Below are 27,032 nucleotides of genomic sequence, written 5' to 3'. Positions count from 1 at the left end.
ATAGAGGCTTATTAATGACTCTTAGCCCCAGAAGTTGTTTCAAAATTCCTGCCTTTGTTTCAGACCCTCATTAACTTATTCTGAAGTAAAGATTTGAAAATTATTCTCAAGGTTTAATCAGGAAATGTTCCTATAAAAGGAACATAGATGAGACCCTTTGACAATAACAAACAAACAAACAAACAAAGTGCCATCTAATGGTGTCATTTTGAAATTTCCCTAAGAGAAGGTTCTGAGCTTGTCCAGTCATTGAATGCCGGCATGTCTCACCTTGTCACAGTCTCTTCCAATTCTCTTTGTTTTAACTAGACTAAATCCCACAGTTATTTTGCTTGCTCATTTAACAAATATTAATTGAAGGATTACCAAGTTTCAGACATTTATTCCTCCACAGATCAATTCAGTAAGTATCTACTAAACTTCTATCATATGTCAAATCTCACTAGGCACTGGGAATAGACAGGAATAAGCCTGAAACAAGTCCTGTCCTCAAAGAGTTCACAGTCTAGTGGGGGCAAAGGTATTTTAAATCAAATTGGATGACTGAATGAGAATTAGGTGGAAAGCATCAGGTGTTATGGACATGGAGGTTAGGTGGGTAGGTTGGCTGGAGGGTAGAAGGAAAAAGGAAGAGAAGCAGAGAGTGATGAAGTGACATTTAAATTGAGCCCTGGGTGGCTTGAAGTATTTAGCAAGGCAAAGAAGTGGAGAAGAGAGAAAGACACATTTTAAACATTAGGGCATGGCTGGAGGAGTGGGTCACCTTTCTTTCTTCTCTCTGTCTCCAGATATAAAACTTTAGAGAAAAAACATCCCTTAAATATGCTTAAAATTTATGTAATGTTGCCTTTAAAACATCTCAAAATTATGATTAATTTTTTAGGCTTAAAAAGGGGGAAATGCATTTGCAACAAGACTTTCTTTTTGAGACAGGGTCTCACTCTGTTGCCCAGGCTAGAGTACAGTGGTGTGATCTTGGCTCACTGCAACCTCTGCCTCCCAGGATCAGGCAATCCTCCCACCTCAGCATCCCAAGTAGCTGGGACCACAGGTGCACCCCACCACACCTGGCTAATTTTTCGTATTTTTGGTAGAGACAGGATTTTGCTGATGCTTAGGCTGCTCTTGAACTCCTGAACTCAAAATGATCCACCCGCCTCAGCCTCCCAAAGTGCTGGGATTATAGGCATGAGTCACCATGCCCAGCCTTGAGAATTTAACAATTTAAACATTTGCATTAAAATAATTTTAAGTTTTATGATATCTTCTTTGGCTTTCAAAACTATTTTGATCTGTAGTACATACAAATGGTGAGCAAAGTCAATTTTCAGAGAGCTATCCTATCAACAAACTATGTTATATTTTAATTCTTACAAGACAGGAACTTTGACCAAAAAAAAAAAATCTTTAAGTTACACATTATTTTAAACTGAAAAAAAAAGTTTCAGTAATCATTTAGTTGAATCTCTATTTTACAGATGAGAAAATGAAGGATTAGAGCAGGCGGAGTGACATGTTCATATTGTCACACAGTTGGTAGCTAAGTCAGAGCCAGTACTACCAAACCAGGTCTAATTCTAGTTTACCTAATCTAATTTAAATAGTCAAAGTTGTCTTACTTGAATTAAATGATTAAAGTATAATCAATATACACTTGATAGACTTTAACATGTACTCCGTACAGAACATGGAATTCCTTTCTAATCAGATCTGTTTCCATTGCCTGCCCTCAAAGATGCTCCTGAACATCACACAGACTAAGATATGTGTGCAAAAACCAGAAGAACGGGGGACTTATCACCCAGTGACACAAAAGTAGAAGGTTCTTTTAAACGACTTAATTATGCAAATTAGATATAAATACAAAAGCTCTTCAAATGTCTTGAAAGTTACAAGGATAAATTAAATTTACTTCACATAGCTGTTGTGGAAAGCTCGTGAGTGCATTCTGGTGAAGCTCCAGCTTTTCAAGATGCTCCAAATGACCACTTATACAGCATTTCTGGCTTAAGGCATCAATATCTCTTAGTTCATTTGCTGAAAGGTCTAGTGATGTAATATATTCTCTCTCAGAAGCCAGAGAAGAAATGCTGTCTGAATGCCTCATATGGGATTGAAGTTTTGATGACCCTTTTGTCAAAAACAAACAAACAATGGAAATATAAGCAAATAATTTAAATTCATGTAGTAAAAGTTTAGTGAGCACCTCCTAGCAATCAGGCTTTCTTCGAGGCACTGAAGATTCAGTAGAAAACCAAACTATGGAGTTTACATTCCAGTGGCAGAGATGAACAGTAAATAAAAAGCATTTAATCAGGTGGTGTAAGTGGCGTGAAAAAAAAAAAAGAAAGAAAGAAAACTTGAGGAGAGGATGAAGAGTGGCATTGGTGGAGCTGTTATTTACATTTCAGAAAACTTGTAAAAAAAAAAAGACTAATGTGTTCTATAATATTCAAGAAAGGTAAATTTTTAAAAGTATGTTTCATTTTTCTATAGCTTATGGAAGGAATCATTAGGTAAATACATATGAAGATTATGTAAGATGAAACTGGCACCAAAAATATTTGAATAATTGGAGGAAATTCAACCAAACACTGTATTCTGCCCAAAATATCTATTTACTTATGATTACATCCAAATACTTACTGAGTGAATCATCTGAAGATAATATTTTTCTTTTTCGCCTCAGTAAATCTTCATGATCAAAAATGGGCCCCTATTAAAAAATAATTTATAATAAAATTGCTGTCATTTATTGGAGAAGAGGACATTTTTATAAGGAAGGAACCATGAAATTTTAATAGGGTTAAATGGTATTTATAATTATGGGAAAAAATAGGCAAGTAAAAACTAAGAACCCAATTATGAAGATAAAAGAAAACTCCAGTTCAGTGCTCAAATGACCTTAGAAAGCATCTACACTTTCTCCTTTGTTTTAAATATAAGGAAACTGAAAAACAGAAAAGTTGAGTCAAAAAGCTATATCCATATAATTTCTCATTAACCAAACTACTTTTTATAACTAAATTTATATATAAATTCGAAAGAGCATATATAAAGACTGACAGCTAATTTAACCGATTCAACTATAGTCATTCATTTCACCCATCTTAAGATCTAGAATTAACACAAAACAACCCTCATATTTTTAGTACTCAGCTATAATCAAAATTAGAGCATAGGTTAGAACAGGTCTTTCAAAGTGAACCTGAGAATAAGGTGGCTCCCAATTTCCTCAACTAGAATTATCAAATTCCTCATGCAAATATGCCATAGTCCTTCCATAGTTCCAAAACAGACAAGAGGTTGAAACAATAATAAAGGTATCTAAAAAATTAAATGACTTTCAATACACCAAAATAGATAGATGATCGATAGATAGATAGATAGATAGATAGATGATAGATAGATAGATGAACAATGAATTATATTATGCTACTCCATCTTGTTCAGTGTCCTTCAGACTTCTGTCTGGTGTCTTAGAAATCACTATTAGATTTCTAGCTAAAGTGTTCATGGGACCAACCCACACCATTAGGTACATGTCTAGCCTGGGCTCTTTTCAGACATGGAGTTCTGAAAAGAAAGAAGAAGAAAACCATCTTGAAGTGTACTGTAAGTGTATATATATATATATATATATATGTGTATATATATATATGTGTATATATATATACATGTATATATATATATGTGTATATATATATATATATGCCCCAAACAAATTCATACCCTGCATACTCAAAAGACTACAAATGTGAATTGAGCATAATTTACATCTAATATGTTTTCATATCTATACATATATAAAACATCTCAAAATTATAGTTTTCATACCGCAGGGAAGTCCCTACCAATTGTTCCTAGCTTTGGCCTAAATTTTAGTTATCAAGAGAATGTCAGCAGCAAAACACAACATAATCACAATTTCACAATTTAACTTACCAAGGAATTGGAATGTCTTTGCAAATTTGGTGAGCAACGCTGTAATACGGCATCTCGGTAAAATTCTCCTACACTAATTGAATTAGATTTCTTTTTCACAAGAAATGAGCCTTCACTTCCTATTTTGAAAATGATAAAATAACATGAAGGTGAATACAAAAAGCTTACTCAATCATAAGATCCTTCTAACATAGTTCAATCATGGAAGATTAAACCTATTTTTATTAATGGAAATTTCACAGTCTATTCCCTTTGTAAAATCTTTAAAATAGAAATGATAAGCCATGTTGGTTTTTCACTTTAAAAATTCAACAACATTTTTCTTCACCCATAAATATTTATGGAATGGCTGTTACAGACTAGACACTGGGTAAACACGGGATACTGATATGCAGGAAAAAAATAAATCTATTCCTCAGAGGAGCTCATAGTCCAGCAGGAAAAAGCCAAATCAATCAATGGTTACATAAGTTATAACAAATATATGTGAGTGAAGAAAGTTTGTATGCAATCTGATCACTGTTACTGCTTTCCGTTTCTCTGAATTTTTTATAGAGACCACTGGAATAGGGTCTAGCAGCATAGGAAAGAGAGTGGATTAACTCCCTGAATTTTTCTTATAAATTTTTCAAATCTTGCTTTAAATGTTATAATCACACAAATTATTTAACAGTCAGCAATTTTTAATATATTCCTATTTGAATTTCATGTTTCATGGTTTATTTTATGGAATGGTATTAAAATAAACACAATAAATTTGGCTGGCAATAATTGTTTTATAAAATAAGGAAAAGGCAGTACTTTCAAAATAATAAATTTACAAGAAAACAAAGATCAATAAATAAATCATATTAAACATAAATAATGTGAATGCATTTGTGAAAAATTAATTATGATTTTAAATTCCCCTATTCTTTATCTTAGAAAAAGAAAGAATTCATTTTACATCAAAACCAAATTATAAAATCTGTATATCCAAATACCACCTTTATAATATTCAGTATAAATCCTGATATAAACAGTTCCTGCCTGGTTCATTGCTAAAGTTTAATTAATTCTATAATTTAAATTATTTTAATGCTTAAGAATTTTAATAAAATACAATTTATAATTTAGTAACAATTACATAATTATAAAGATTATTAAATTATCATAATTATCCCACTTTATATGTTTGTGAAATGTCTATTAGCACATTATTTGTACAAGCAGCATAGTGCATTTTATAATTATTTTACGTTAAAATTTCTAATGTTTTCTTTAAAAATACTTGAAGAGAGTTCTTTCAGGCATGATAGAGTAACAAGTGTGAACTTAACCTACTCACAAAAACAACATGAAAACTGGACAAATATATTAAATGATTGGATATAGACACTGGGCAACAGACAGCACAGGACTATGTAATACCTGAAAGAAGGGAAACAAACTATGTGAGCCCTGTGATCACTCTGGCCTTCTGCTTGGAGACAAATTAAGGGCCATACATATAAGAAGAAATTTAAACAGTCTCATGGCTTTCCTGAGATGAGGAGATAGAGATCAACATTTATAGAGACTGAGATAGCTGGGAGTTCTGGGGCAGTTATGGAAAAAGTGCTCCAGTAATCTGCATATGGGTTTCTGGAAGATCTGCACTAGAAATGTAAAAGGGAATTCTTTCAGAGGAAGAAAATGATACTGACTGCAAACTTAGATTAATATAAAGTGGTTACTTCATTTAAAAAATTATTTTTATATATGGTCCTTTGTTATATAGTCCTTAATGTTTGCACAACAAACAACAGAGCTTCAAAATATACAAGCATAAACAGATAAAACTGAAAAGGCAACCAACAAATCCTCAATTACAACTTCAATATTTCTCTTTCAAATACAATAAATAGAAAGAAAAATCAGTAAAGTCACAGAAAACTTGAGAAATCCTACCAAACAATTTGGCCTATTGATTTGACCCAATAACAGCTGAATATACTTTCTTTTCAGTTGCACATGGCACATCACCAAGACAGACCATATGATAATCCATAAAGCATGTTTCAGTAAATATAAAACGATAGAAATCATCAGAGTAGGTTATCTGAGCACAAAAAAGTTAAATTGAAACCAATAACCAGAAAGTTATCCAGAAAATCTCCAAATATTTGGAAAATAAATGACAGCCTTCTAAATAACTCTTGTGAATCAAAGAAGTCACAAAGGAAATTAAATTTATATATATATATTTTTTATTATACTTTAAGTTCTAGGGTACACGTGCACAGCATGCAGGTTTGTTACATATGTATACATGTGCCATGTTGGTGTGCTGCACCCATTAACTCATCATTTACATTAGGTGTATCTCCTAATGCTATCCTTCCTCCCTCCCCCCACCCCACAACAGGCCCCGGTGTGTGATGTTCCCCTTCCTGTGTCCATGTGTTCTCATTGTTCAATTCTCACCTACGAGTGAGAACATGCGATGTTTGGTTTTTTGTCCTTGCAATAGTTTGCTGAGAATGATGGTTTCCAGCTTCATCCATGTCCCTACAAAGGACATGAACTCATCGTTTTTTATGGCTGCATAGTATTCCATGGTGTATATGTGCCACATTTTCTCAATCCAGTCTATCATTGTTGGACATTTGGGAAATTAAATTTTTTTAAATGAATGGAAAGAGGACACATCAAAATATTGGGATGCAGTGAAAGTGATATTTATAAGGACATATACAGCCTTAAATAAATGTTTCTGTTACAAAATAAGAAGGTTCTAAAAACCAGTGTTCTAAGCTTCCAAATTAAGAATCTATAAAAAGAGTCAATTAAAATAAAAATAAGTAAGGAAAAGGGAACAATAAAGATAAGAACAAAAGTCCGTGAGAAAGTAACACAAACAATAGAGAAAATCAATAAAACAAAAATCTGATTCTTTGAAGAGATTAACAGGATAATTAAATCACTAACAGGATAATTAAATAATTACTATAAGTAACATTAAACAAATAAATTTGGCAACTTATAAGAAATGGACATATTCCTTGAAAGTTACACATTACTAAAACTGACTTAAGAAGTAAAAGAAAATTAAAATAATCATACATCTATCAAAGTTATCAAATTCATAATTTTAAATCTCCTCCTCACAAAAAGTTAAAACCTAGATGGCCTTTGCTGGTGAAGTCTATCAGGCATTTAAGAAGAAAATACTTTTACACAAACTCTTCCAGAAAATTGTGGAATGGGAAACACTTCCCAATTCATTTCAAGAGGCCAGCATTACTCCCATAATTACAAGGAAGACTAATATCTCTCACAGATGCAAAATTCTTAACAAAATTTTAGAAAATAAAACTTAATACTATATACAAAGGATAATGTACCATAACCAAGTGAGATTTACTCCAGGAATGCAAGTTGGTTTAACATTAGGAAATCAGTCAGTGTATTTGACCATATTAACAAAATAAAGGTGAAAAATATGAATACCTCAGCAGATGCTGAAGAGCATTTTTCAACACCTATTAATGATAAAAAAAAGGCTCTCCAAAAATGACTAGGAAGAAGCTTCTTCAATTTGATGAAGGGCATCTATGAAAAACTACAGATAATGTCATAATTAGTGATTAGAGACTGTATGTTTTTCCTCTAAGTTTGGAAACCAAGGAATGATGCCCAGTCTGACCAATTCTATTCAACATAGTACTGGAGGTCCTAGCCAGTGCAATAGGACAAGAAAAAAAAAAGAAGACATAAATATTAGAAAAGAAAAAGCAAATCTGTCTTTATTACCAAATGGTATAATTGTGAACAAAGAAAATCCTGTGGAATCTATAATAAGGTACTGGAACACATAAGTGAGCTTAGCAAGTTTACAGGATACAAAATGCATGTACAAATAAATGAACTGTATTTCTATATATCAACAGTGAACTACTGGAAATTAGAATTCAAATACAATACCATCTATAATAGTATCAGAAAACATCCAATACAACACACTGTTAGAAATTTTAAAAGACTAATTGAACTATATATCACATTAATATGTCAAAAGACTCATTATTAATATATTAGTTTCCTCAAATTAATTTATAATCTATAGAAATTATTATTTATGTATTAATTATATATTATAGATTACATTAAAATCACAGGTAATATGATTTAATTTATAAATTAATTCTATATAAAGTCTAAATATGGACTTAATTACAATAAAAATCCCAGCATAAAGTTAGTTGATTAAAAATTTATATGGAAATACAAAGAACCTAGAATAATAAGAACAATTTTTTTTAAAAGAACACCCGAGGACTTACATTACCTGATTTCAAGACCTGCTATTAAGCTAGAGTAATCAAGACAGTGTGGTATTGGCATAAGAATAAGGTATAAATCAGTGGCACAGAATAAATAATGCTAAAATAGAACCATACCTAAATAGTCAATTAAAGAGAACAAAGCTTCCATTAATTCAATGAGGAATTATATAATATTTTCAACAAGTAATGTTGGAACAACTGGATATCCATACAGAAAGAAATAAATGTCAACTCTTCATTGACACACCACACACAAAAATCAACTTAAAATGTTTTAGACCTAAATGTCAAAGCTGAGATTTTAACACTTCTAAGAGAAAATATAGGAGAAAATATTCACAAATTTAGGCTAAGAAAAGGTTTCTTAAGTGGGATACAAAAAGCACAAACCATAAAAGAAAAAAACTGGAAAACTGCATTTCACCAAAATTTAAAACCTCTGTTTTTTAAAAAATAGAATTAGTAAAATGAAAGGACAAGCTATGACTGGGAAAAAAAATATGCAATATATATACCTGTCACAACTTCTATCTAGAATATACAAAGAACTCTTATATAATAAGACAACCCAATTGAAAACAAAATACTTCAACACTTCACACAAAAATAAGAATGGCCAATAAGAACATGAAAATATCCTCTACATAATTAGTCATCAGGGAAATGGAAATTACATCTAAATGAATTAAACCTCCACTAGAACAGCTAAAAGTAACTTGAAAATACCAAGTACTGACAAGGATGTAGAGCAACCAGAATGCTCATGTACTGCTGGTGGGGGTAGAACATAGTACAACCACTTTGGAAAACAGACACAAAAGAGTACTTACTGTATGATCCTATGTATATAAAACTAGAGAAAACATTAATCTACAGTGTCAGGAAGCAAATGATTGCTAAGGGTCAGGGGCATTGGAAGGGGATGTTTTCAGTGAAGAGGCATGAAGAAACTTTTTTGGATAATGAAAATATTGCATAACTTAACAGTCATGATGACTACATGAATATGTTAATTTTCAAAGCACATGAAAATATATACTTAAAGTGAATGCATTTTATTTTATATAAATTATATATGTATATAAATCACTACACTTGATTTTTAAAAATGGTTTGACTTGAGACACAATATTTTGGAACAACTCTCATTTTTTGCCCTCTCAAACATCCTTATTCTATCGCCCAATGTTTTCAATCATACTATATTAATAAGAAAGCCTCTCACTCCATTTTTACCAAACTGCTAATGCTAAATGCTAAATACATCAGCCCTAATCACTGTCATTATATATTTCGCTATATTAATTTTTTAAAAAGTTATCTCAAGTGAGCTATTAAAATATTAAGATTGTTTTAAGCTATAGTAAAGATAAAAACTTTTTTTATTAAGCACTTCCTGTTTGCCAAGCATTGTTGCAGACATTTTACATACATTTTTTCTAATTATTATGTCTAATCCTGCAAAGTTGACGTTACTACCTTTAACAAGGTTAAGGGGCTTACACAAGCCACGAAAGGATCTAGTCAATGACAGAGTGTGGAATCTCGTTCCAGTCTAGTCAGAGTTTGTTTCCTGGAATATTAACCATTAACCAATTAGCATAACATTTAGAAGCACAGAGACACACTTCCTTGACCCATCACTTTAACCAAAATTAGTAAACATAACTGTTTGCGATAATAAACACATTTCTACTCAAGTTTTTCCAGATGATTTAGGTCAGGTTTTTGTCTTGGGTCCTATTGTTCAATGTCAGTGTGTAAATATAAAGCATAAAGGGATTTTTTTTATAATAAATACCTTCACTGTCCAGGTCATCACTTTGAGCAAACACACTGTCCATAGAAGAGTCAGGAATAAAGGTCCATTCATCAAATTTAGACAGCATATCTTCAGAAAAATTTCCATCGCTGCCTGAGGCTGTTCCTTCTTCCACAGCACTTTTCATCTGATATCTGATCACCATTCTTGCTAGTGTAGATGCTATATCTGAAAATAAAGAGATACACCAGCAACTTAGAAATCAACAATTATGCAAAAATAAACATATATAGGACCAAAGTTCTTATGTATTCCTATGCTTCTAGAGAATATTTCTATTTTTCCTTCCAAAGTCACCTTACACTAGTGATCCTGAATAATTAACAGGTGGCAGATCATATATTTTTTAAAAAAACATAACCATGTACACAATGCTTTTGTGTAGATAGCAAAACTGAATCTCTATGGAACTAACTTTATTCAGGAAAAGGCCTAGGCTTTGAAGCCAGACAGGCCTGTGTTCAAGTCATAGAAATGCCATTTGTGAGTTATATAAGTTCCCTGGGTGTCAGTGTCCTCACCTGGAAAATGAAGATGATAATATATACAGCATATGGTGATGGAAAAGAGTAAATGAAATGATGCATATAAAATGTTTAGCACAATGCATAGAACACATAAAATGCTAAATAAAGGATCTTGTTATTTTTATAAAGTTTGCTGAGTGATTCATTATGACTATTGGGAAATCTGATGGAATTTCAAAGTTAACATTCTTCTCACAACTTCATTACATTATATATTAGCTCTACTATGAAGAATAAGTTGGCAGAGTCCTCATTGTTCTACATACAGCCAGGAAGATTTCTTCAAATATTACTACTGTAATGACTTCAAATATTACTACATGATACTACTGTATCATGTCGTACAATATCCAGTGATGAGTTGGCTAATACAATCCTGGTTAGGCCTCCTACTGTAAAAAGGAAAATAAACCCTGGGGCTCAGAGCATGGTGGGAGATCATTTGATATTACCCCCGTGAAGTGTAGCTAATCAGCTAAAAGACTTTGACAACAGTAGGAATAGCAATAATTATAGTAGCAGAGTGAAGTATGCTCATGTATCTACATCTATTCCTACTGTAAATATGTGGCGGACCCATATGATAAACCCCAAGAAGCCAACTGATACTATGGCTTACACTATACCCATATACCCAAATGGTTCTTTTTTTCCAGAGTAACATGGAGTAACATGTTATGATATGGAAAATTATCCCGAAGCCCGGTAGGATAAGCTCACACACATATATGTCACTCAGGCAAATACTACCTGAAAAATGTTTGAAAGCTATGACCCAAAGTGTTCTTTACTCAGACCAGCTGCCAGTGAAATCATAGTTATACCCTCCAATTAATCAAATGACATTACTATGTTTTTTTAATTGGGTAAGATGTGTCAATAGTAAAAACTTCAGACAGAACAAAGAGAATATAGTTAATGATAAATCTCCCTCTGTCCCTCTCCAATGGGCCCACAATTCCTCTCCATCAGATATTGAAGATTAAAGTAAGCAGGTTTTTGGCATGAGACTAGTTTAAGTAATGAAACGTGGGATCTAACCATGTCTCAGTAATTTCCAAAGACCCAGAGACAACCAGGGAACCCATTTCTAGAGGGTTTTACTTCATATTCAAACTTTTATAACTATCATATTCCAGTTGCATTTTCATCAACATTAGCATAGTAAAAACACTGTCTGTGCCCATTTTTTTGCCACGGAGTAATGTAATCTTTATCAGGACATTAAATTTGCTCCACTTTTTTTTTCCTCAATGATTGCAAAGCATTCCACAACATGAATGTACCATTATTTATTTGAATAGTTCCTTTTGGGGAATACTTAGGTTTTTTTCCTACTCTTTTGCTATTAGAAACAATGTTTTAATGTGCATTTTTGTACATAATTTTTGTGCACATTGAGAATGTCTGTATCATAGATTCCTAACAGTATATTGCTAGGTCAAAAAAGTATGTACTTATATTAAAAATATTAGTGGATATTGCCAAACTGTCCTCAAAAGTGGACAATTTAAATTCATATCAATGTATGAAGCATCTTTCCACATATGCTTATCAACATAATGTATTATACAATTTTTATTTTTTGCCAATATTAAATACTTAATTCTAAATGATAATCTACTATGTGCAAAACACTAGTATCAATGGTAAGGTTACAACCATGAACAAAATTGACATTGACTTCATGGTACTAACAATCAACCAAAAAGTAGATTATAAAAATGAAAAATTAAATTATATAATGTGGTGAATGGTAGTATAGGTGAGAAATAAAATGCTATAGGGTCATGTAAGAGAACCTTCCAGACTGATGATGGCACTGAGACAGGAAGAATGAAGAGACAGCCAGGTGAAGAGAGAATTTAGAGCTAGGTAGAGAGAGTAACACTGGAAAAAGACTGGAAGTGAGGGTACATGAAGTGTTTGAGAAACCGAGGAAAATTCAGCCTGATTGGAACTTTTGGAGCCTACTGAGCGGTTGGAAACCTTGATGTATAAAGGCACCAAATTGTATGGATGGGTACTTTTCTCTAGCAGCACTCAGTTATCTTGGTGAAAGTGAGGGAAAAAGTAGACTGGTAGACTGACCAAAACTGGTGTTTTGCTAGTGAGTGCATCATAAAAATGAGAGAAGCAAATATGTTACTTGCAAGATGGTCCTTAAGGTGTTGATTCATGGAGTTTGATGACCATGGGGAAGGAGATGGGCATGGGACTAAGTTAACACAGGGAAAGCTGGGAGCTTTCACGCTAAAAACACATTTAGTGTGAACAAATGAGAGAGCTCAAAAGATAAAAATAGTGTCAGAAGATGACAACTTACCATCAATACACATAATATGTACAAAATACACATGAGCTTGAAAGTATAAAGAAAATGCATTATCAATTGAAATATAAAGTACATTCTAAGTTAAAAATGCCAAGTAAATATGTGTGTATGCTTTTACATACATTTGAATGCATAGGTACATGTAAGCATATAAAAAGTTAGGAAAAATATCCATATTAATTACTTATAAGGGATAAAATAAGTTATTTTTATTTCCTTTTTTATAATTTTATATTTCCTTTAAAAACAGGGATGTCTTACTTTAATAATAAAAAATAGACTATATTAAAAAGCAGCCCTTCAAAAAGCTTCCAGTATTTTGCTCTATTTTTATAAATACCTATTTGCTGTCTCATAAAGAACTTAAATGTCATTTTGAAGTACTTCATAGCCAAAAAAAAAAATCCAAACCTTTGCAATATTTTTGGCTTAAGGTCCCTCAAACTGGCATGAATAACCACTAAAAGACTAGTGACTTAAAAAAATACTATTAAAAATAAGAATTGTAAAAAATATTCTCCTTGTTACTTACTTGTTTGTTTCCTTAAATTAGAAGTCTTATCTGGAAATAAAGGACCAAGCCAAGAAGGTTCAACTTTTCCTATACAAAATCCTCCAAGGCAAATGCTATTGTTGGCCACATCCAGGGCCAGCCTCCTTAAGAGCAAGCTGATGATCTGGCTGTCACCTTTCCCAATGCTTATCGTCAGCGCTTTTCGTACATCTTGTTCACGAGATCCACTACTCAGTAAGAGTTCCACCAATTTGGGACTGCTCTCTTTCTCACATACCTATTAAAGAAAAAAAGTTAAGTATATTAAAAACCTATATTTTTCTTCCTTTTAGGAGACTGGCAAATCAAACTTCATGTGATTTTTCTCTACATCTCCAATTTAGAATGAAACAAAATAAAATAAGGCAAAACTGATCCTTGAATAGACTGGGAAAATAAGATGATATTAATGCCATCAATGTCAGAATAGCATGAATAATCTGCCACATGACAGTCAGTTATCATGAAAGAGACAACATTATATGGAGACAAAGCTCCATAGGCTTGGCATCAAGATCTCTGTTTACATCCAGACTCCACCAAATATGCACATTGCTTACACTTTCTGAGCTTCTGTCTTCTCACTGTAAGATATCTGGGAAACTAGTACCTTAACACAGTAAATACTACTGTCCTGCCTTTATCTGTGACATAGAATAACTAAATGGGGACATAGCTATTGTAAAATTTATTAATGCCACACACAAACGACAATCATTACTCGTGTCTGGTTTTCCTGAGCTCCTCAAGACAAGCATCTGAATTTCCTCAAAGATATACCTTGTCTCTCAGTTTTCAACCTTCCTCTAAATCTTATGTTTTCAGAGCATGTGTTCAGGGTGGGTTAGCACGTGAGGAGCTACAAAAACTAGAAAAACTCAGCAAGCCAGGAGAAGCCTTAGCAAGCTGTGGCACTGCATGCTAGCCCTACTCAGGAAGAGCTTTGGAAAGGAGCTAGATGCTAGCAAGGAGCTATCAACTAGAAGACCAAGATAACAGGTAATAGAAATAATATCCATCAGTTACTGTGCTAAATTCTGTACACACATGATTTCCAATCTTTTTTTAAAAAAAATCCTATGCCATAGCAATTATTACTCCCATTTTATAGATGAGTATTTAGAAAAGATATATAACTTGTCCCTTACGGCTAGCAAGCAACTGAGACTTGGATTTGAAGCCAAATCTGCTGGCTTCAAAACTTGTGTGACTTTCATTACCCAAAATGAAACATCAAAAAAGGAAAGAAAAGAAGACCCAAACATCCAGGGTACCAACTCAGAGGAAAAAGATGTTGGGGACAATTCTTGAATTTTCTAGAATTAATGTGTTTCCAAGGGATTTGAGGGGACATTCATTTATGTGGTTGGAAGGCACCAATTAAATGCCCACCAGTCTCCAAGTACACCCACCTTCAACCCATCCTCAAAGCACTACAGAGCTCTGATCAAGCCACTGTCGTCTTTAAAAACCTTCTAAAACGCTGCTGCTCCAGGACATTCTTCCAAACACAGCATGTAATTTTTCAAACCTCATTACTTTTTATGCTATTTCTATTACCCCAAATGCCTTCCTCTACTCTTCACCCAGCAAAAAGGTGTTCATTCTTGAAGAATTGGCTTCAAACTTTCTTGCAGAGAATTCCTTGCTACTAACCTCTCAGGCCAAACACACCATTTCTCCTCCCGGCTCCCATCCATTTCATTTAATGTAGCATTGAGCAAACAAACATACATACCCATCTGTTTTCTTGCTAGAATGCAAAGGCCTTTACATTACTGCAATCCTACTTGTATTCCTGAAGCCTAGCACAACATTTAGGAAATATATTTAATTTAAGTAGCAAATTACTAAAATCCTCTTTAAGGGCTCATAGCAAAATTAAAAGGAAGGCAGGTGGAAGAGGAAGGAGGGAAGGAAGGAAGGAGGGAAGGAAGGAAGGAGGGAAGGAAGGAAGGAGAAGGGGAAGGGGAAGAGGAAGGGGAAGGGGAAGGGGAAGACAAAGGAGAAGGGAGGGGAGGGGAGGAGAGGGGAGTGAAGGGAAGGGAAGGGAAGGGAAGGGAAGGGAAGGGAAGGGAAAGGAAGGGAAGCGGGGAGGGAGGGAAAAACTCACAAATGCCTTCTCTTATAGCCCAGTAACTTTTTTTCTCTAAGATATGCCATTCACTCCTTACTTTGTACTAAGGTGATTTATGTTTTACTCTCTTGTCAATGCCCTACACATACAGAGCTATAAACTATCTTGAAACAGGAAACCCATTTTATATTCTCTATTAATTATCTAGCACTGTGCTCTGCACATGTTTGCAGAAGGAATTTTCCTTGGAGGATCCAAACTATCCAAGCTGACTTTAGGCATATGGTGCCATGAAGAGAGACATATATAAGAAAGTGAATCTGAGAAAAGAAATAAATGCCAGCAAAAATAAGAATTAATTTCTTTAAATCCTACAGAGTCATTCTCTTTAGAATATTCACACTTATTTATGAAAGTAATTTACTTCATGACAGGAAAATACTACTGTTCACAGATATTTATTTTTACATTTAAATAATAATGAAGAAAATTCGGAATATAACTAAATATTATCAAAAGCATAATTTCTTATCCCTGCAATCTTTCTCTGATCATCTAATTTATAATAAATGCAGTGCATTATCAAAACCAAATTATTCAAACTGTTATTTTAGAGTAAATGAACACCACTACCACCACTACCATGAATCCGCTGTGTAGCCAAGAAATTAAAGCAGGCACTGTGGAGGCAGATTTTGTGCTGTTTACCAGGAGCTTGTTCTTAGGCAAGTTACTTAATCCCTCAGTGCCTCAGCTTCTCACTTGCACCATGGGAATAACATTAGAACCTACTGGACCTTTTCGTAGGTTGTCGTAAGGATTAAATTGTGTAAGGTATTTGGAGCAGTGCCCAGGTGGTAATGAGCATGATAGAAGTGTTTGGTTTTGTTGGTTTTTTGTTTGTTTGTTTTGTTGGTTGGTTGGTTGATTGGTTTGTTTTTTTGTTGTTTTTTTTTTGAGACAGAGTCTCGCTCTGTCGCCCAGGCTGGAGTGCAGTGGCACAATCTAGGCTAACTGCAAGCTCCGCCTTCCAGGTTCACGCCATTCTCCTGTCTCAGCCTCCCAAGTAGCTGGGACTACAGGCACCCGCCACCACGCCTGGCTAATTTTTTGTATTTTTTTAGTAGGAACGGGGTTTCACCGGTTAGCCAGGATGGTCTCAATCTCCTGACCTCATGATCCACCCACCTCGGCCTCCCAAAGTGCTGGGATTACAGGCGTGAGCCACCGCGCCAACCGGTTGGTTTTGAGACAGAGTCTCGCTCTGTCACCAAGGCTGCCGTACAGTGGCACAGTCTTAGCTCCTGCAGCCTTGACCTCCTAGGCTCAAGTGATCCTCCCACCTCAGCCTTTTTTAATTTTATATTTATTATTTTATTTTACTTTATTTTACTTTACTTTATTTTATTTTATTTTATTTTATTTTATTTTGACAGGGTCTGGCTCTGTTGCCTAGGCTGGAGTGCAATGGTGCAATCTCAGCTAACTGCAGCCTCAACCTCCCAGGCTCAAGTCATCCTCCCACCTCAGACTCCCAAGTAGCTGGGACTATAAGCAGGTACCACCATACCCAGCTAATTTTTTGACTTTTTGTAGACATGGGGGTCTAACTATGTTGCCCAGGCTGGTCTTGAACTCCTGGGCTCAAATGATCCTCCCGCCTTGACTTCCCAAAGCCCTGGGATTACAGGCATGAGCCACCCTGCATGAAGCTAGGACTACATGTGTGTGCCTTCATACATGGTTTTTTGCTTGTTGGTTTGTTTTGTAGAAATGGAGTCTCACTATGTTTCCCAAGTTGGTCTTGAACTCCTGGCTCAAGTGATCCTCCCACCTCAACATCCCAAAGTGTTGGGATTACAGATGTGAGCCACCATGCCCAGCCTCTTATTATTTTTATTCAGACTTCACTATACTTTTTCCACTGTGATTTGATGAGTTTTACCTTGAGGTTTTTATCCATGCATTTGCATACCCAGCATTAAACTTCCATATTCTTCTCTACCAATCATGTACATTCCATTATCAAATTCTCTGCAGAAAGTCTAACACAACTCCACTCTTGCTCTAGATAGTCCTTCAATATGCAACCTCTTGGTAAATGAATAAATAGTCCTGATTACCTTATTTTGCTCTGGCACAAATAAGGTACATATGATAAATTCATCCACAAGATTTAATCAGCAGTTATTGTTTGCTAGATATAAATAACCTCTGACAATTCTTTAAACCTAATACATAATCCATAATCCTTGGATTTAAGATTTCGTTTTAAAAAGAAAAGATAAAACTAAGCATATGAAATCCAAAAGAATATGGAAAGAGGAATAAAGTAAAAATCCTGTTGTGTAGAAAGATTTGGATAAATTGAAAGAATAGTAGAAATGATTTCCTGTGGGGAATGTAGTACAGTTGTATCAGGTGCTTTTAGGTATGTTGTTTCCTTAACGTGGACTTAGAAGGGGAAGTTTCTTTTTGGTTCTTTGGTATTTTCAGTTAACATTAATGCAATAATCTGCATGCAAAAGATGCACAGTAAAAATGTATTAAATTATTGATGGAAAAATTTAATTATCTTTAATAAAGCGGAACTACTATTTTAATTGTTGCTTGCTTAAAAGAAATTTGACTAAATTTAAATAATTAGATTGTTTATGTGATTTTAATGCATAAACGTAATGGTGCATGAAAATGGGTTACAAATTCTATTTCTTTTTATGTTGATTACTAATTAGTATTAACTTAATCTTAACAGTCAACAAATTGATTTCAATCCACAGGCAAGTGGGATATTAAATACAGTAGGGATATTAAATACAGTAAGGTTTAAAAAGTAAATTATTGGCAAACATAGTACTTTACTGATTATTTAATAATGTGCATTAAATCACTACATAATTGCTTTGTTAGAAATATTAAATTTCTAGAAAATAGACATAGTGCTACCTGAATGCTAGTAATTAAACTCTAACACTTATACAAATAATACAAATCTGAAATATAAGCAATGAACTTAGTATTTATTGAATACACACTGTATGTAAAGCAATGAGCTCGATATTCTGAATGATACAAAGATGAACACTGTACATTGTTATTTTCACACAACTCACCAAGTATACAAGAGATATGTATATATTTTCATAGACTGACAAAAGAAGTAAATCTTAATTTTGTTTGGAGGTTTGGAGGTATGGGGAGGGCTTTAAAGAAAGATAATTTGAATTATATTTTGAAGGGAGAGCAGAACAATCAGATAGATATGTGTTTACATGGTTCAGGAGGGAAGAGAGAAGGAAAGAAAGACCAGTGTTACACAACTTTGGCCAACAGCAACTCATGTCAGTGTGAGTGGCACCGACAAAAAGTGTGCCATCCACAGCCTGCATAGCCATGTGTGGTAGCCCTCAGGGGAGAACTTTCTGGGCAAAGAAACTAAAACCATGGGAAAAAATGGTTAAAAAATTATCAAAACATTAGAACTATGTGTTATGTGGAGTATATCTGGAGACTAAGTTGTAGAGATGCCTACTAAGGAACACATTTGAAAAGTTATTTATCAACTTAACAAGATAAGTAAACAGATGAAATGAAAGATTAGACTGGATAACACCTAAAGGACCCTATTACTCCTGGAATTCTATAAATCTACTACAAGACACAAACAATTGCAATAAACTGGTAAATTTCTGTAGTGAAGAATAATATAAGTAAGAGATACACAATGGCAGGGCTCTTACTTACATTCTATAAGAATACTGAGCAAAGACAAAAGTGAGGCCTTGAATATTTACCTGACAAATTAAAGAAGATCCCTCCTTTGCTTGATTGGCATCTGCTCCCAATAGAAGCAAGCATTCAACCATGATGCTGTTATTCTGATCACACGCTCTCTCTAGCATCACATTTTTTAAGTCATCATCCATAGCTACTTTTGCAAAACACTTGCAACAGAGGTTTAGAAACTAAAAAGAGTGGAAATGAGAATTAGAGTCAGATAAATACATAACATTTAGGATGCAAGTGAAAAACACTGTACCTGTTGATCCTTTTGTTCCATGATATTGGAAGACATCTGATGGAATATTACTAAGTCAAATGAATGATGCACCAGCAGCTTAGAAAAAGATGCTGACAATTTGAGGATTGCTAAGATTGTCTGAAATCCCTAAAAGTATAAGAAAAAATAATAAAATAAGCAATTATAGGCAAAAAGAATAAACCGTATAAAGCAGAGACAGTTTGTATATGAAACAATACCTAGGATGTTCATTTAACTATAGATATATTGGGTTGGTGCTTTAAAGTATTTATCCTGTAAATAAATACTCCCTCTCTCTCTCATGACTAAGAAATATAGCAGGCACAAAGAATAAAATGCTAGTTAACAAACCATTCAGTAGCAAAGCAGGAAAAAGAACTAATCCCCTCAAATTTGGTTTTCAAAGACGCTTGTCTAAAGCCATAGTTATAGGATGAAACCCAGATATTAAACAGGATTAAAGCAGTTGGATCAGCAGAACTACACATCCAAACAGGTCAATAGAGTAAAAATTTTTATTATAATATTGAACAGTAGGTTCTCTAGAGAGCCTACCGTATCCCCCAACTTTTTGTGCTGTCTTCTGAAATGTTTATCTCAAAAAGGCTAGTGTGGACTCCTAGATTTCATTTATTTTGAGTGTATTTGAGAAGCACTGAGGGCACTCTGAGGATTACATTCTAATAAGTTATTTATAAAGAACACCATTACTATTTAGAACCACCTTAAGCACATCTCCAGAGTCTGTCCTCTTCACTCACGTGATGTTTTAATGAAAGATTGGGCTTTTGACTTTAGTATTATTTAGGTTGGGTAAACCCACCAAGGATCATCTTAACTTTTTAATGTTTTATTACCTCTAATATTACATATTAATAAAATTGGCTAGGCGCCATGGCTCACACCTGTAATCTCAGCACTGTGGGATTGCTTGAGCCCAGGAATTCGAGACCAGCCTGCACAATATGGCAAAATCTTGTCTCTATAAAAAATATTTTAAAATTACCCGTGCATGCACCTGTAGTCCCAGCTACTCAGGAGGCTGAGGTGGATCACTTGAGCCCACCCAGGAGGATGGGCCCAGGAGGCAGAGGTTGCAGTGAACCGAGATTGTGCCACTGCACTCTAGCCTGGGCCACAGAGTGAGACCCCATCTCAAAAAAATTTTAAATTAACTTAAATCATCTAAATATTAAAATTATTACTTCGAACTCTTACATGCTGAGTGTCTACAAATACTAATATTTGATAAGCAAAGTAGCCTTAATTTATGTATGTCTGAGGGACAGGTGGTCTACCTGCCTCTAGAGCAGAGGTCCCTGAAAACAAGTGAATGCTACAGCAGAGCAGGCCATGCAAATGTGCAGAAAGTACCTCATTCGAATTAAAAACTTTTAAACACTGAACTGAAGGCTGGGTGCAGTGGCTCATGCCTGTAATCCCAACACTTTGGGAGTCCGAGGTGAGCGAATCACTTGAGGTCAGGAGTTTGAGACCAGCCTGGCCAACATGGCGAAACCCCATCTCAGCTAAAAATACAAACATTAGCCGAGCATGGTGGTGCACACTTGTAGTCCTAGCTACTAGGGAGGCTGAGGCAGGAGAATCGCTTGAACCCAGGAGGCGGAGGGTGCTGTGAGCTGAGACTGCGTCACTGCACTACAGCCTGGGCAACAGAGTGAGACTCTGTCTCAAAAAACAAAACAAATCCTGAACTGGACAAATAAAATAGGTTGGCAGGCCAGATTTAGTTCATAACCTCTACTGTAGAGATTCTAAAATTTATGCCTAGATGAATTAATCCAGAGTAACTGAGAGTTCCATACCGGCACAAAATCCTTCCCTTTCCCTAAGATTACTTTTAATCAATCCTATCTTGGTTTAATCAGCCTAGGCTGAGGCACATTAAGAAAAGCAATTATAAAACACATTATTATTAATCTAAGAATTTTGTATGTTCATAACTTTATAATTTTTTTAAAAACTTTACACATATTCTCTCATTTACTGATAATGTCTGTGCAAGGATTAGAGACTAGGTATTTTTATTCCTGGTAGATGCTGCCAGTTACAAAAAAATATTTCCGGAGTCGGCTGGGCACCTTGGCTCACACCTGTAATCCCAGCACTTTGGGAGGCTGAGCAGGACAGATTGCTTGAGACCAGAGAGTTTGAGACCAGCCTGGGAAATATGGTGAAACCTCATCTCTACAAAAAATACAAAAATTAGCCAGGCATGGGAGTGCATGCCTGTAGTCTGAGCTACTCAGGAGGCTAAGGCAAGAGAATCACTTGAGCTCAGGAAGCAGTGGTTGTAGTGAGCTGAAATCTGCCACTACACTCCAGCCTGGGTGACAGAGTGAGACCCTGTCTCAAAAAAAAAAAAAAATTCCTTGGTAGTTTATGAAAGTTGCAAACTCCACAACCAAGGCAGAAACTCTTGAAGAAAAACTATTTGTTTTGCTACAATTAAAAAACAAAACAAAACAAATTTCTTTCTTTTTTTTCTTTTTATTATTATTATTATTATTATACTTTACGTTTTATGGTACATGTGCGCAATGTGCAGGTAAGTTACATATGTATACATGTTACAAGAAATGGGGAAAGGATTCCCTATTTAATAAATGGTGCTGGGAAAACTGGCTAGCCATATGTAGAAAGCTGAAACTGGATCCCTTCCTTACACCTTATACAAAAATCAATTCAAGATGGATTAAAGACTTAAATGTTAGACCTAAAACCATAAAAACCCTAGAAGAAAACCTAGGCATTACCATTCACGACATAGGCATAGGCAAGGACTTCATGTCTAAAACACCAAAAGCAATGACAACAAAAACCAAAATTGACAAATGGGATCTAATTAAACTAAAGAGCTTCTGCACAGCAAAGGAAACTACCATCAGAGTGAAAAGGCAACCTACAAAATGGGAGAAAATTTTCGCAACCTACTCATCTGACAAAGGGCTAATATCCAGAATCTACAATGAACTCCAACAAATTTACAAGAAAAAAACAAACAACCCCATCAAAAAGTGGGTGAAGGACATGAACAGACACTTCTCAAAAGAAGACATTTATGCAGCCAAAAGACACATGAAAAAATGCTCACCATCACTGGCCATCAGAGAAATGCAAATCAAAACCACAATGAGATACCATCTCACACCAGTTAGAATGACAAATTTATTTCTTAATCTCCCGTGAACTAACTCTAAGCCAGTATCTTGAATTCCTTATAAAGACAGTTATTATATATCATGTTTTAAATTTTGCTTGATGAAAAATGTTAAAAACATTTTTTCACTGCAAGGAAAAAAATCAACAAGCAAAATTACTAAAGATAAGCAACCTGCAATAAAACCCAGAGAGTAACAAACTTTGGAATATTTATAAATTCTATTTATCTAAAATCTAAGCGAACAAACTCAGCTAGCTGGGATTTCTTAGCACATTCTCTGAACTTTTATGGGCAAGATAAATGGTGAATAACCATGCTGACTTTAGAGATTTAATAATGAAACACCAGATCTTTAGAGATTCAATCCAATTTTCTTTGCTTGTATAATTAAAATACTACAAAAGGATAAATGGTTTTCCATTAACTAGAATACCCCATTCATGCAAAGTGGTAATTACACAAACTGCTCCAAAAGTGAAATTTGCACAAGTTCCCAAATTCTTTCCAAGATAATGCACATACTTTAGTCTGTACTTCAGCAACATCCTTAAATCGGTATAAGCTGGAAACCAGAATTTTTGCCAGCAGATGTCCAGTTCCTACGCATAAATTCTTCTTTGTAATCAAGTATCCTATAAGACTTAAACCCAGACACTGAATTTCTAGGAGAATAAAAAAAAAGAATTGTTTTAAATCTCAAAACTGAAGAAAAATATTTAAAGACATCTAGTCACCAGCTAATGCCCTACAAAAATCTATTCTAAATCCTGAATTCAAATTGTACTGACCTTGGTCATCTGGATACATCTGCAGTGTGTGAAGCACTGAATCCATAGCACCTTCCAGGGATAACATCTCTAATGCATCAGGAAAATGTGCAATAGAAGAAATTACTTTTAATCCACATTTCTGAATCCCAGGATTTCCAATGAACTAAAACCAAAAGAATACTTGCTGTTAAAAATGAGATCTTAATACTTACCTTAGTTAAGACCAGTTATAGACTGACAAAATATAAATCAAGTAATCCAAATACAAATTAGTATGCTTGATTTTGTTTTCTATAACAATTACTTTTATTTATTATGAAGAATAAGAGTTAGCATTTTTACAATTAAGGAGAGCTTGTTCTGTGCCAGGCATTGTAATAAATACTTTGTAGGCATTTTCTTTTCATAATCTCATGAAATCCATACTGATATCACTCCCATTAGAAGATGAATTCACTGAGGGTTAGAATGGTTGAGAACTATTCTCAAAGTCTACACAAACTATAAATTGCAGAGATGAAACCAAACCAAATATGTTTGACCCCAGAGTCTATATACTTGACCAGTAAAATGCAATGCTGCCTCTTAACAAATAAAATGTTGATAATTACTCTTTACTGCAAGTGCTTTGCATGCCTTATTTCATTTATCCCCTCAACAGCTTCATGTAATAGGTTTGCCAAACTTTAAAGATGCAGAAATAAGAGCTCAAGTCACAGAGCTAATATGCACTGGGCCTGGGACTTGAATATAAATGTGTCCACCTTAAAAGCCCAGGATCTTAATTACGACATCATCCAGCCTCTTTAATCTGAATTTCCTCCAGATGATTTGACACTATAAAGGTATTTTACTAGAGGTCACTTCTCTGTCCAGGCCATCCTACTCATCAACCAAGAAGAAAACGCAGCATACATCTAACTCTTATTCTGATCATCTCTTCCTTTTCACACACAAGCAATACGTTCCAAACATCTACCTTGATATGAATGCTCAACTCATAGCTTTTCTTTCAAAAATTGTAGTGCCATCCTTCTCAGGAATTTTGCTTTCATTTACATGATGTTTTGCAGACACTAGTTTCATGGTACCTCCACTCCAAAGACGTGATGGCCTCCACCACAGATAATCCAAAGAGCTGAAATAGCTTCAAGCCAGACGTCTTTGACCAAAATCTTCTGCCTTCCAAGCTTCCTCATTTCTGTACTCTCAGTGAACAGATTTCCATCCCTTTCTCAGTCTAGTCCCCTAATGTCTCTCAATTATCTTTATTCAGTATCTTTTTTATAGACGCTGAGGAGAAGCATCAGTTTCTCACCCTGTGTCCTTCTACTTCACACTTTAATTGCTCAGCCTGGACATCATTTCATGTATCATCTTAATAAGACATAGTCTCCCTTGACATTTTTGTTTCCTGTCACTGTTTCCGTAAGCACATCAGCTTGGAGGCCAATTAAATTTAGGTTTAAATTATGTGAATCTGAGAACCATTAAATAAATCTGAGAACCATTAAATGAATGAAGTAATAATTACTCAGTTAGACAATGACTGCTAAGAAGTGGTAAGTTAAAAAGTGGAACTTTTATTCAAGAAATATAAAGAAATTCAAAGTTGTGCAAAGTGAAATTGGAAGGGTGGTTTGGTGCATGTCTCAGCTTCCTCATCTCTAAAACAATTCTAATAATGTAGGGTTGTTATAAGCATGAAATGAGATAGCTCTGTCCATGGAATAAACCTTGAGAGAGTAATGATCACAGGTCAGGCCTTGGGCTAAGCGCTGTCCTCAGAGATGAAAAACTTAAGAGTTAATGAGAGACTTTCCCTTAATTGGTCCTCTCTTTCCTCAAGCTACCATTTTTCCTTTATTTCTAAACTTATTAGCAGAAAAGTCGACTCCCACTACCTCCACAGTCACCCTACCCTTTAATTTCATATAATCAGACTTCTTTCCTTTCTATTCTGAATTTGAACCATTCAAAGAAAAAAGTCCAATAACAACTTAATTGGTGCTTATCATCCCTTAATTTCCATGACATCATACTCCCCTAATTATTCTCAATCTTTAAAACCATTCCTTTACCCATCTCCTTTACAACGTCTTCTTTTACCTCCAAACCCTGCCCAAAGTTCTTTCTATCTTCTACTCATGGATGGGATTTCATACACTAATATGACTTCAAGTCATAATAACAATAGCAATGACCACAATAACGATGCCAAAACCAAGGTAGCACTCACTCTGTACCAGACATTCTTTTAAGTACTTCATATGTATTCACCTACTTAATCCTCCCAAAACCTATGTGATGTAGACACACTATTGCTGTCCCGAAGTACAGATGAAAAAAATTGTGACACAGAGACCTGTGAGCACACAAGTCAAAGCACAAGTTTAAATCTCTCAAGTTCTAAGCCCAAATTTCTTTTTGCTTGATACCAGTATCTTAAATTCAGATATTCAAGGCCAAAATTTAGTATCTTCTACAAAAAAAAGTCAGATTGTCATTCTGAACTTTGTTTTTTTTTGTTTTTTTTTAATTATACATTAAGTTTTAGGGTACATGTGCACAATCTGCAGGTTAGTTACATACATATACATGTGCCATGCTGGTGTGCTGCACCCATTAACTTGTCATTTAGCATTAGGTATATCACCTAATGCTATCCCTCCCCCCTTCCCCCACCCCACAACAGTCCCCAGAGTGTGATGTTCCCCTTCCTGTGCCCATGTGTTCTCACTGTTCAATTCCCACCTATGAGTGAGAACATGCAGTGTTTGTTTTTTTGTGCTTGCAATAGTTTACTGAGAATGATGATTTCCAGTTTCATCCATGTCCCTACAAAGGACATGAACTCATCATTTTTTATGGCTGCATAGTATTCCATGGTATATATGTGCCACATTTTCTTAATCCAGTCTATCATTGCTGGACATTTGGGTTGGTTCCAAGTCTTTGCTATTGTGAATAGTGCCGCAATAAACATACATGTGCATGTGTCTTTATAGCAGCATGATTTATAGTCCTTTGGGTATATACCCAGTAATGGGATGGCTGGGTCAAATGCTATTTCTAGTTCTAGATCCCTGAGGAACCGCCACACTGACTTCCACAATGGTTGAACTAGTTTACAGTCTCACCAACAGTGTAAAAGTGTTCCTATTTCTCCACATCCTCTCCAGCACCTGTTGTTTCCTGACTTTTTAATGATTGCCATTCTAACTGCTGTGAGATGGTATCTCATTGTGGTTTTGATTTGCATTTCTCTGACGGCCAGTGATGATGAGCATTTTTTCATCTGTCTTTTGGCTGCATAAATGTCTTCTTTTGAGAAGTGTCTGTTCATATCCTTTGCCCACTTTTTGATGGGGTTGTTTGTTTTTTTCTTGTAAATTTGTTTGAGTTCATTGTAGATTCTGGATATTAGCCCTTTGTCAGATGAGTAGGTTGCGAAAATTTTCTCCCATTTT

General features: G+C 34.8%; 1 protein-coding gene across 4 annotated transcripts in view; it reads right to left on the bottom strand.

Annotated features, from left to right (window-relative positions):
* LRRK2 (leucine rich repeat kinase 2) overlaps window positions 1-27,032 on the bottom strand; it is a 144,859-nt gene that overhangs the window by 69,272 nt on the left and 48,555 nt on the right. For all 4 annotated transcript variants that reach the window (XR_008511898.2, XM_054527124.2, XM_054527122.2 and 1 more), the window contains exons 15-23: window positions 23,581-23,725; window positions 23,315-23,454; window positions 19,606-19,734; window positions 19,361-19,531; window positions 13,469-13,727; window positions 10,054-10,242; window positions 3,946-4,064; window positions 2,647-2,716; window positions 1,913-2,130 (exon numbers count right to left, since the gene is read on the bottom strand). Coding sequence is in view for 3 of the 4 variants with exons in the window: in XM_054527124.2 (XP_054383099.1) it covers window positions 1,913-2,130; window positions 2,647-2,716; window positions 3,946-4,064; window positions 10,054-10,242; window positions 13,469-13,727; window positions 19,361-19,531; window positions 19,606-19,734; window positions 23,315-23,454; window positions 23,581-23,725 (1,440 nt within the window). In the remaining variant the exon portion in view is untranslated. The remainder of the gene's footprint in view (window positions 1-1,912; window positions 2,131-2,646; window positions 2,717-3,945; window positions 4,065-10,053; window positions 10,243-13,468; window positions 13,728-19,360; window positions 19,532-19,605; window positions 19,735-23,314; window positions 23,455-23,580; window positions 23,726-27,032) is intronic.

Source organism: Pongo abelii, chromosome 10, assembly GCF_028885655.2.
Source record: "Pongo abelii isolate AG06213 chromosome 10, NHGRI_mPonAbe1-v2.0_pri, whole genome shotgun sequence".
Taxonomy (NCBI): domain Eukaryota; kingdom Metazoa; phylum Chordata; class Mammalia; order Primates; family Hominidae; genus Pongo; species Pongo abelii.
The sequence above is the reverse complement of the archived record's forward strand: the minus strand, read 5'-3'. Positions and strand labels throughout refer to the sequence as shown.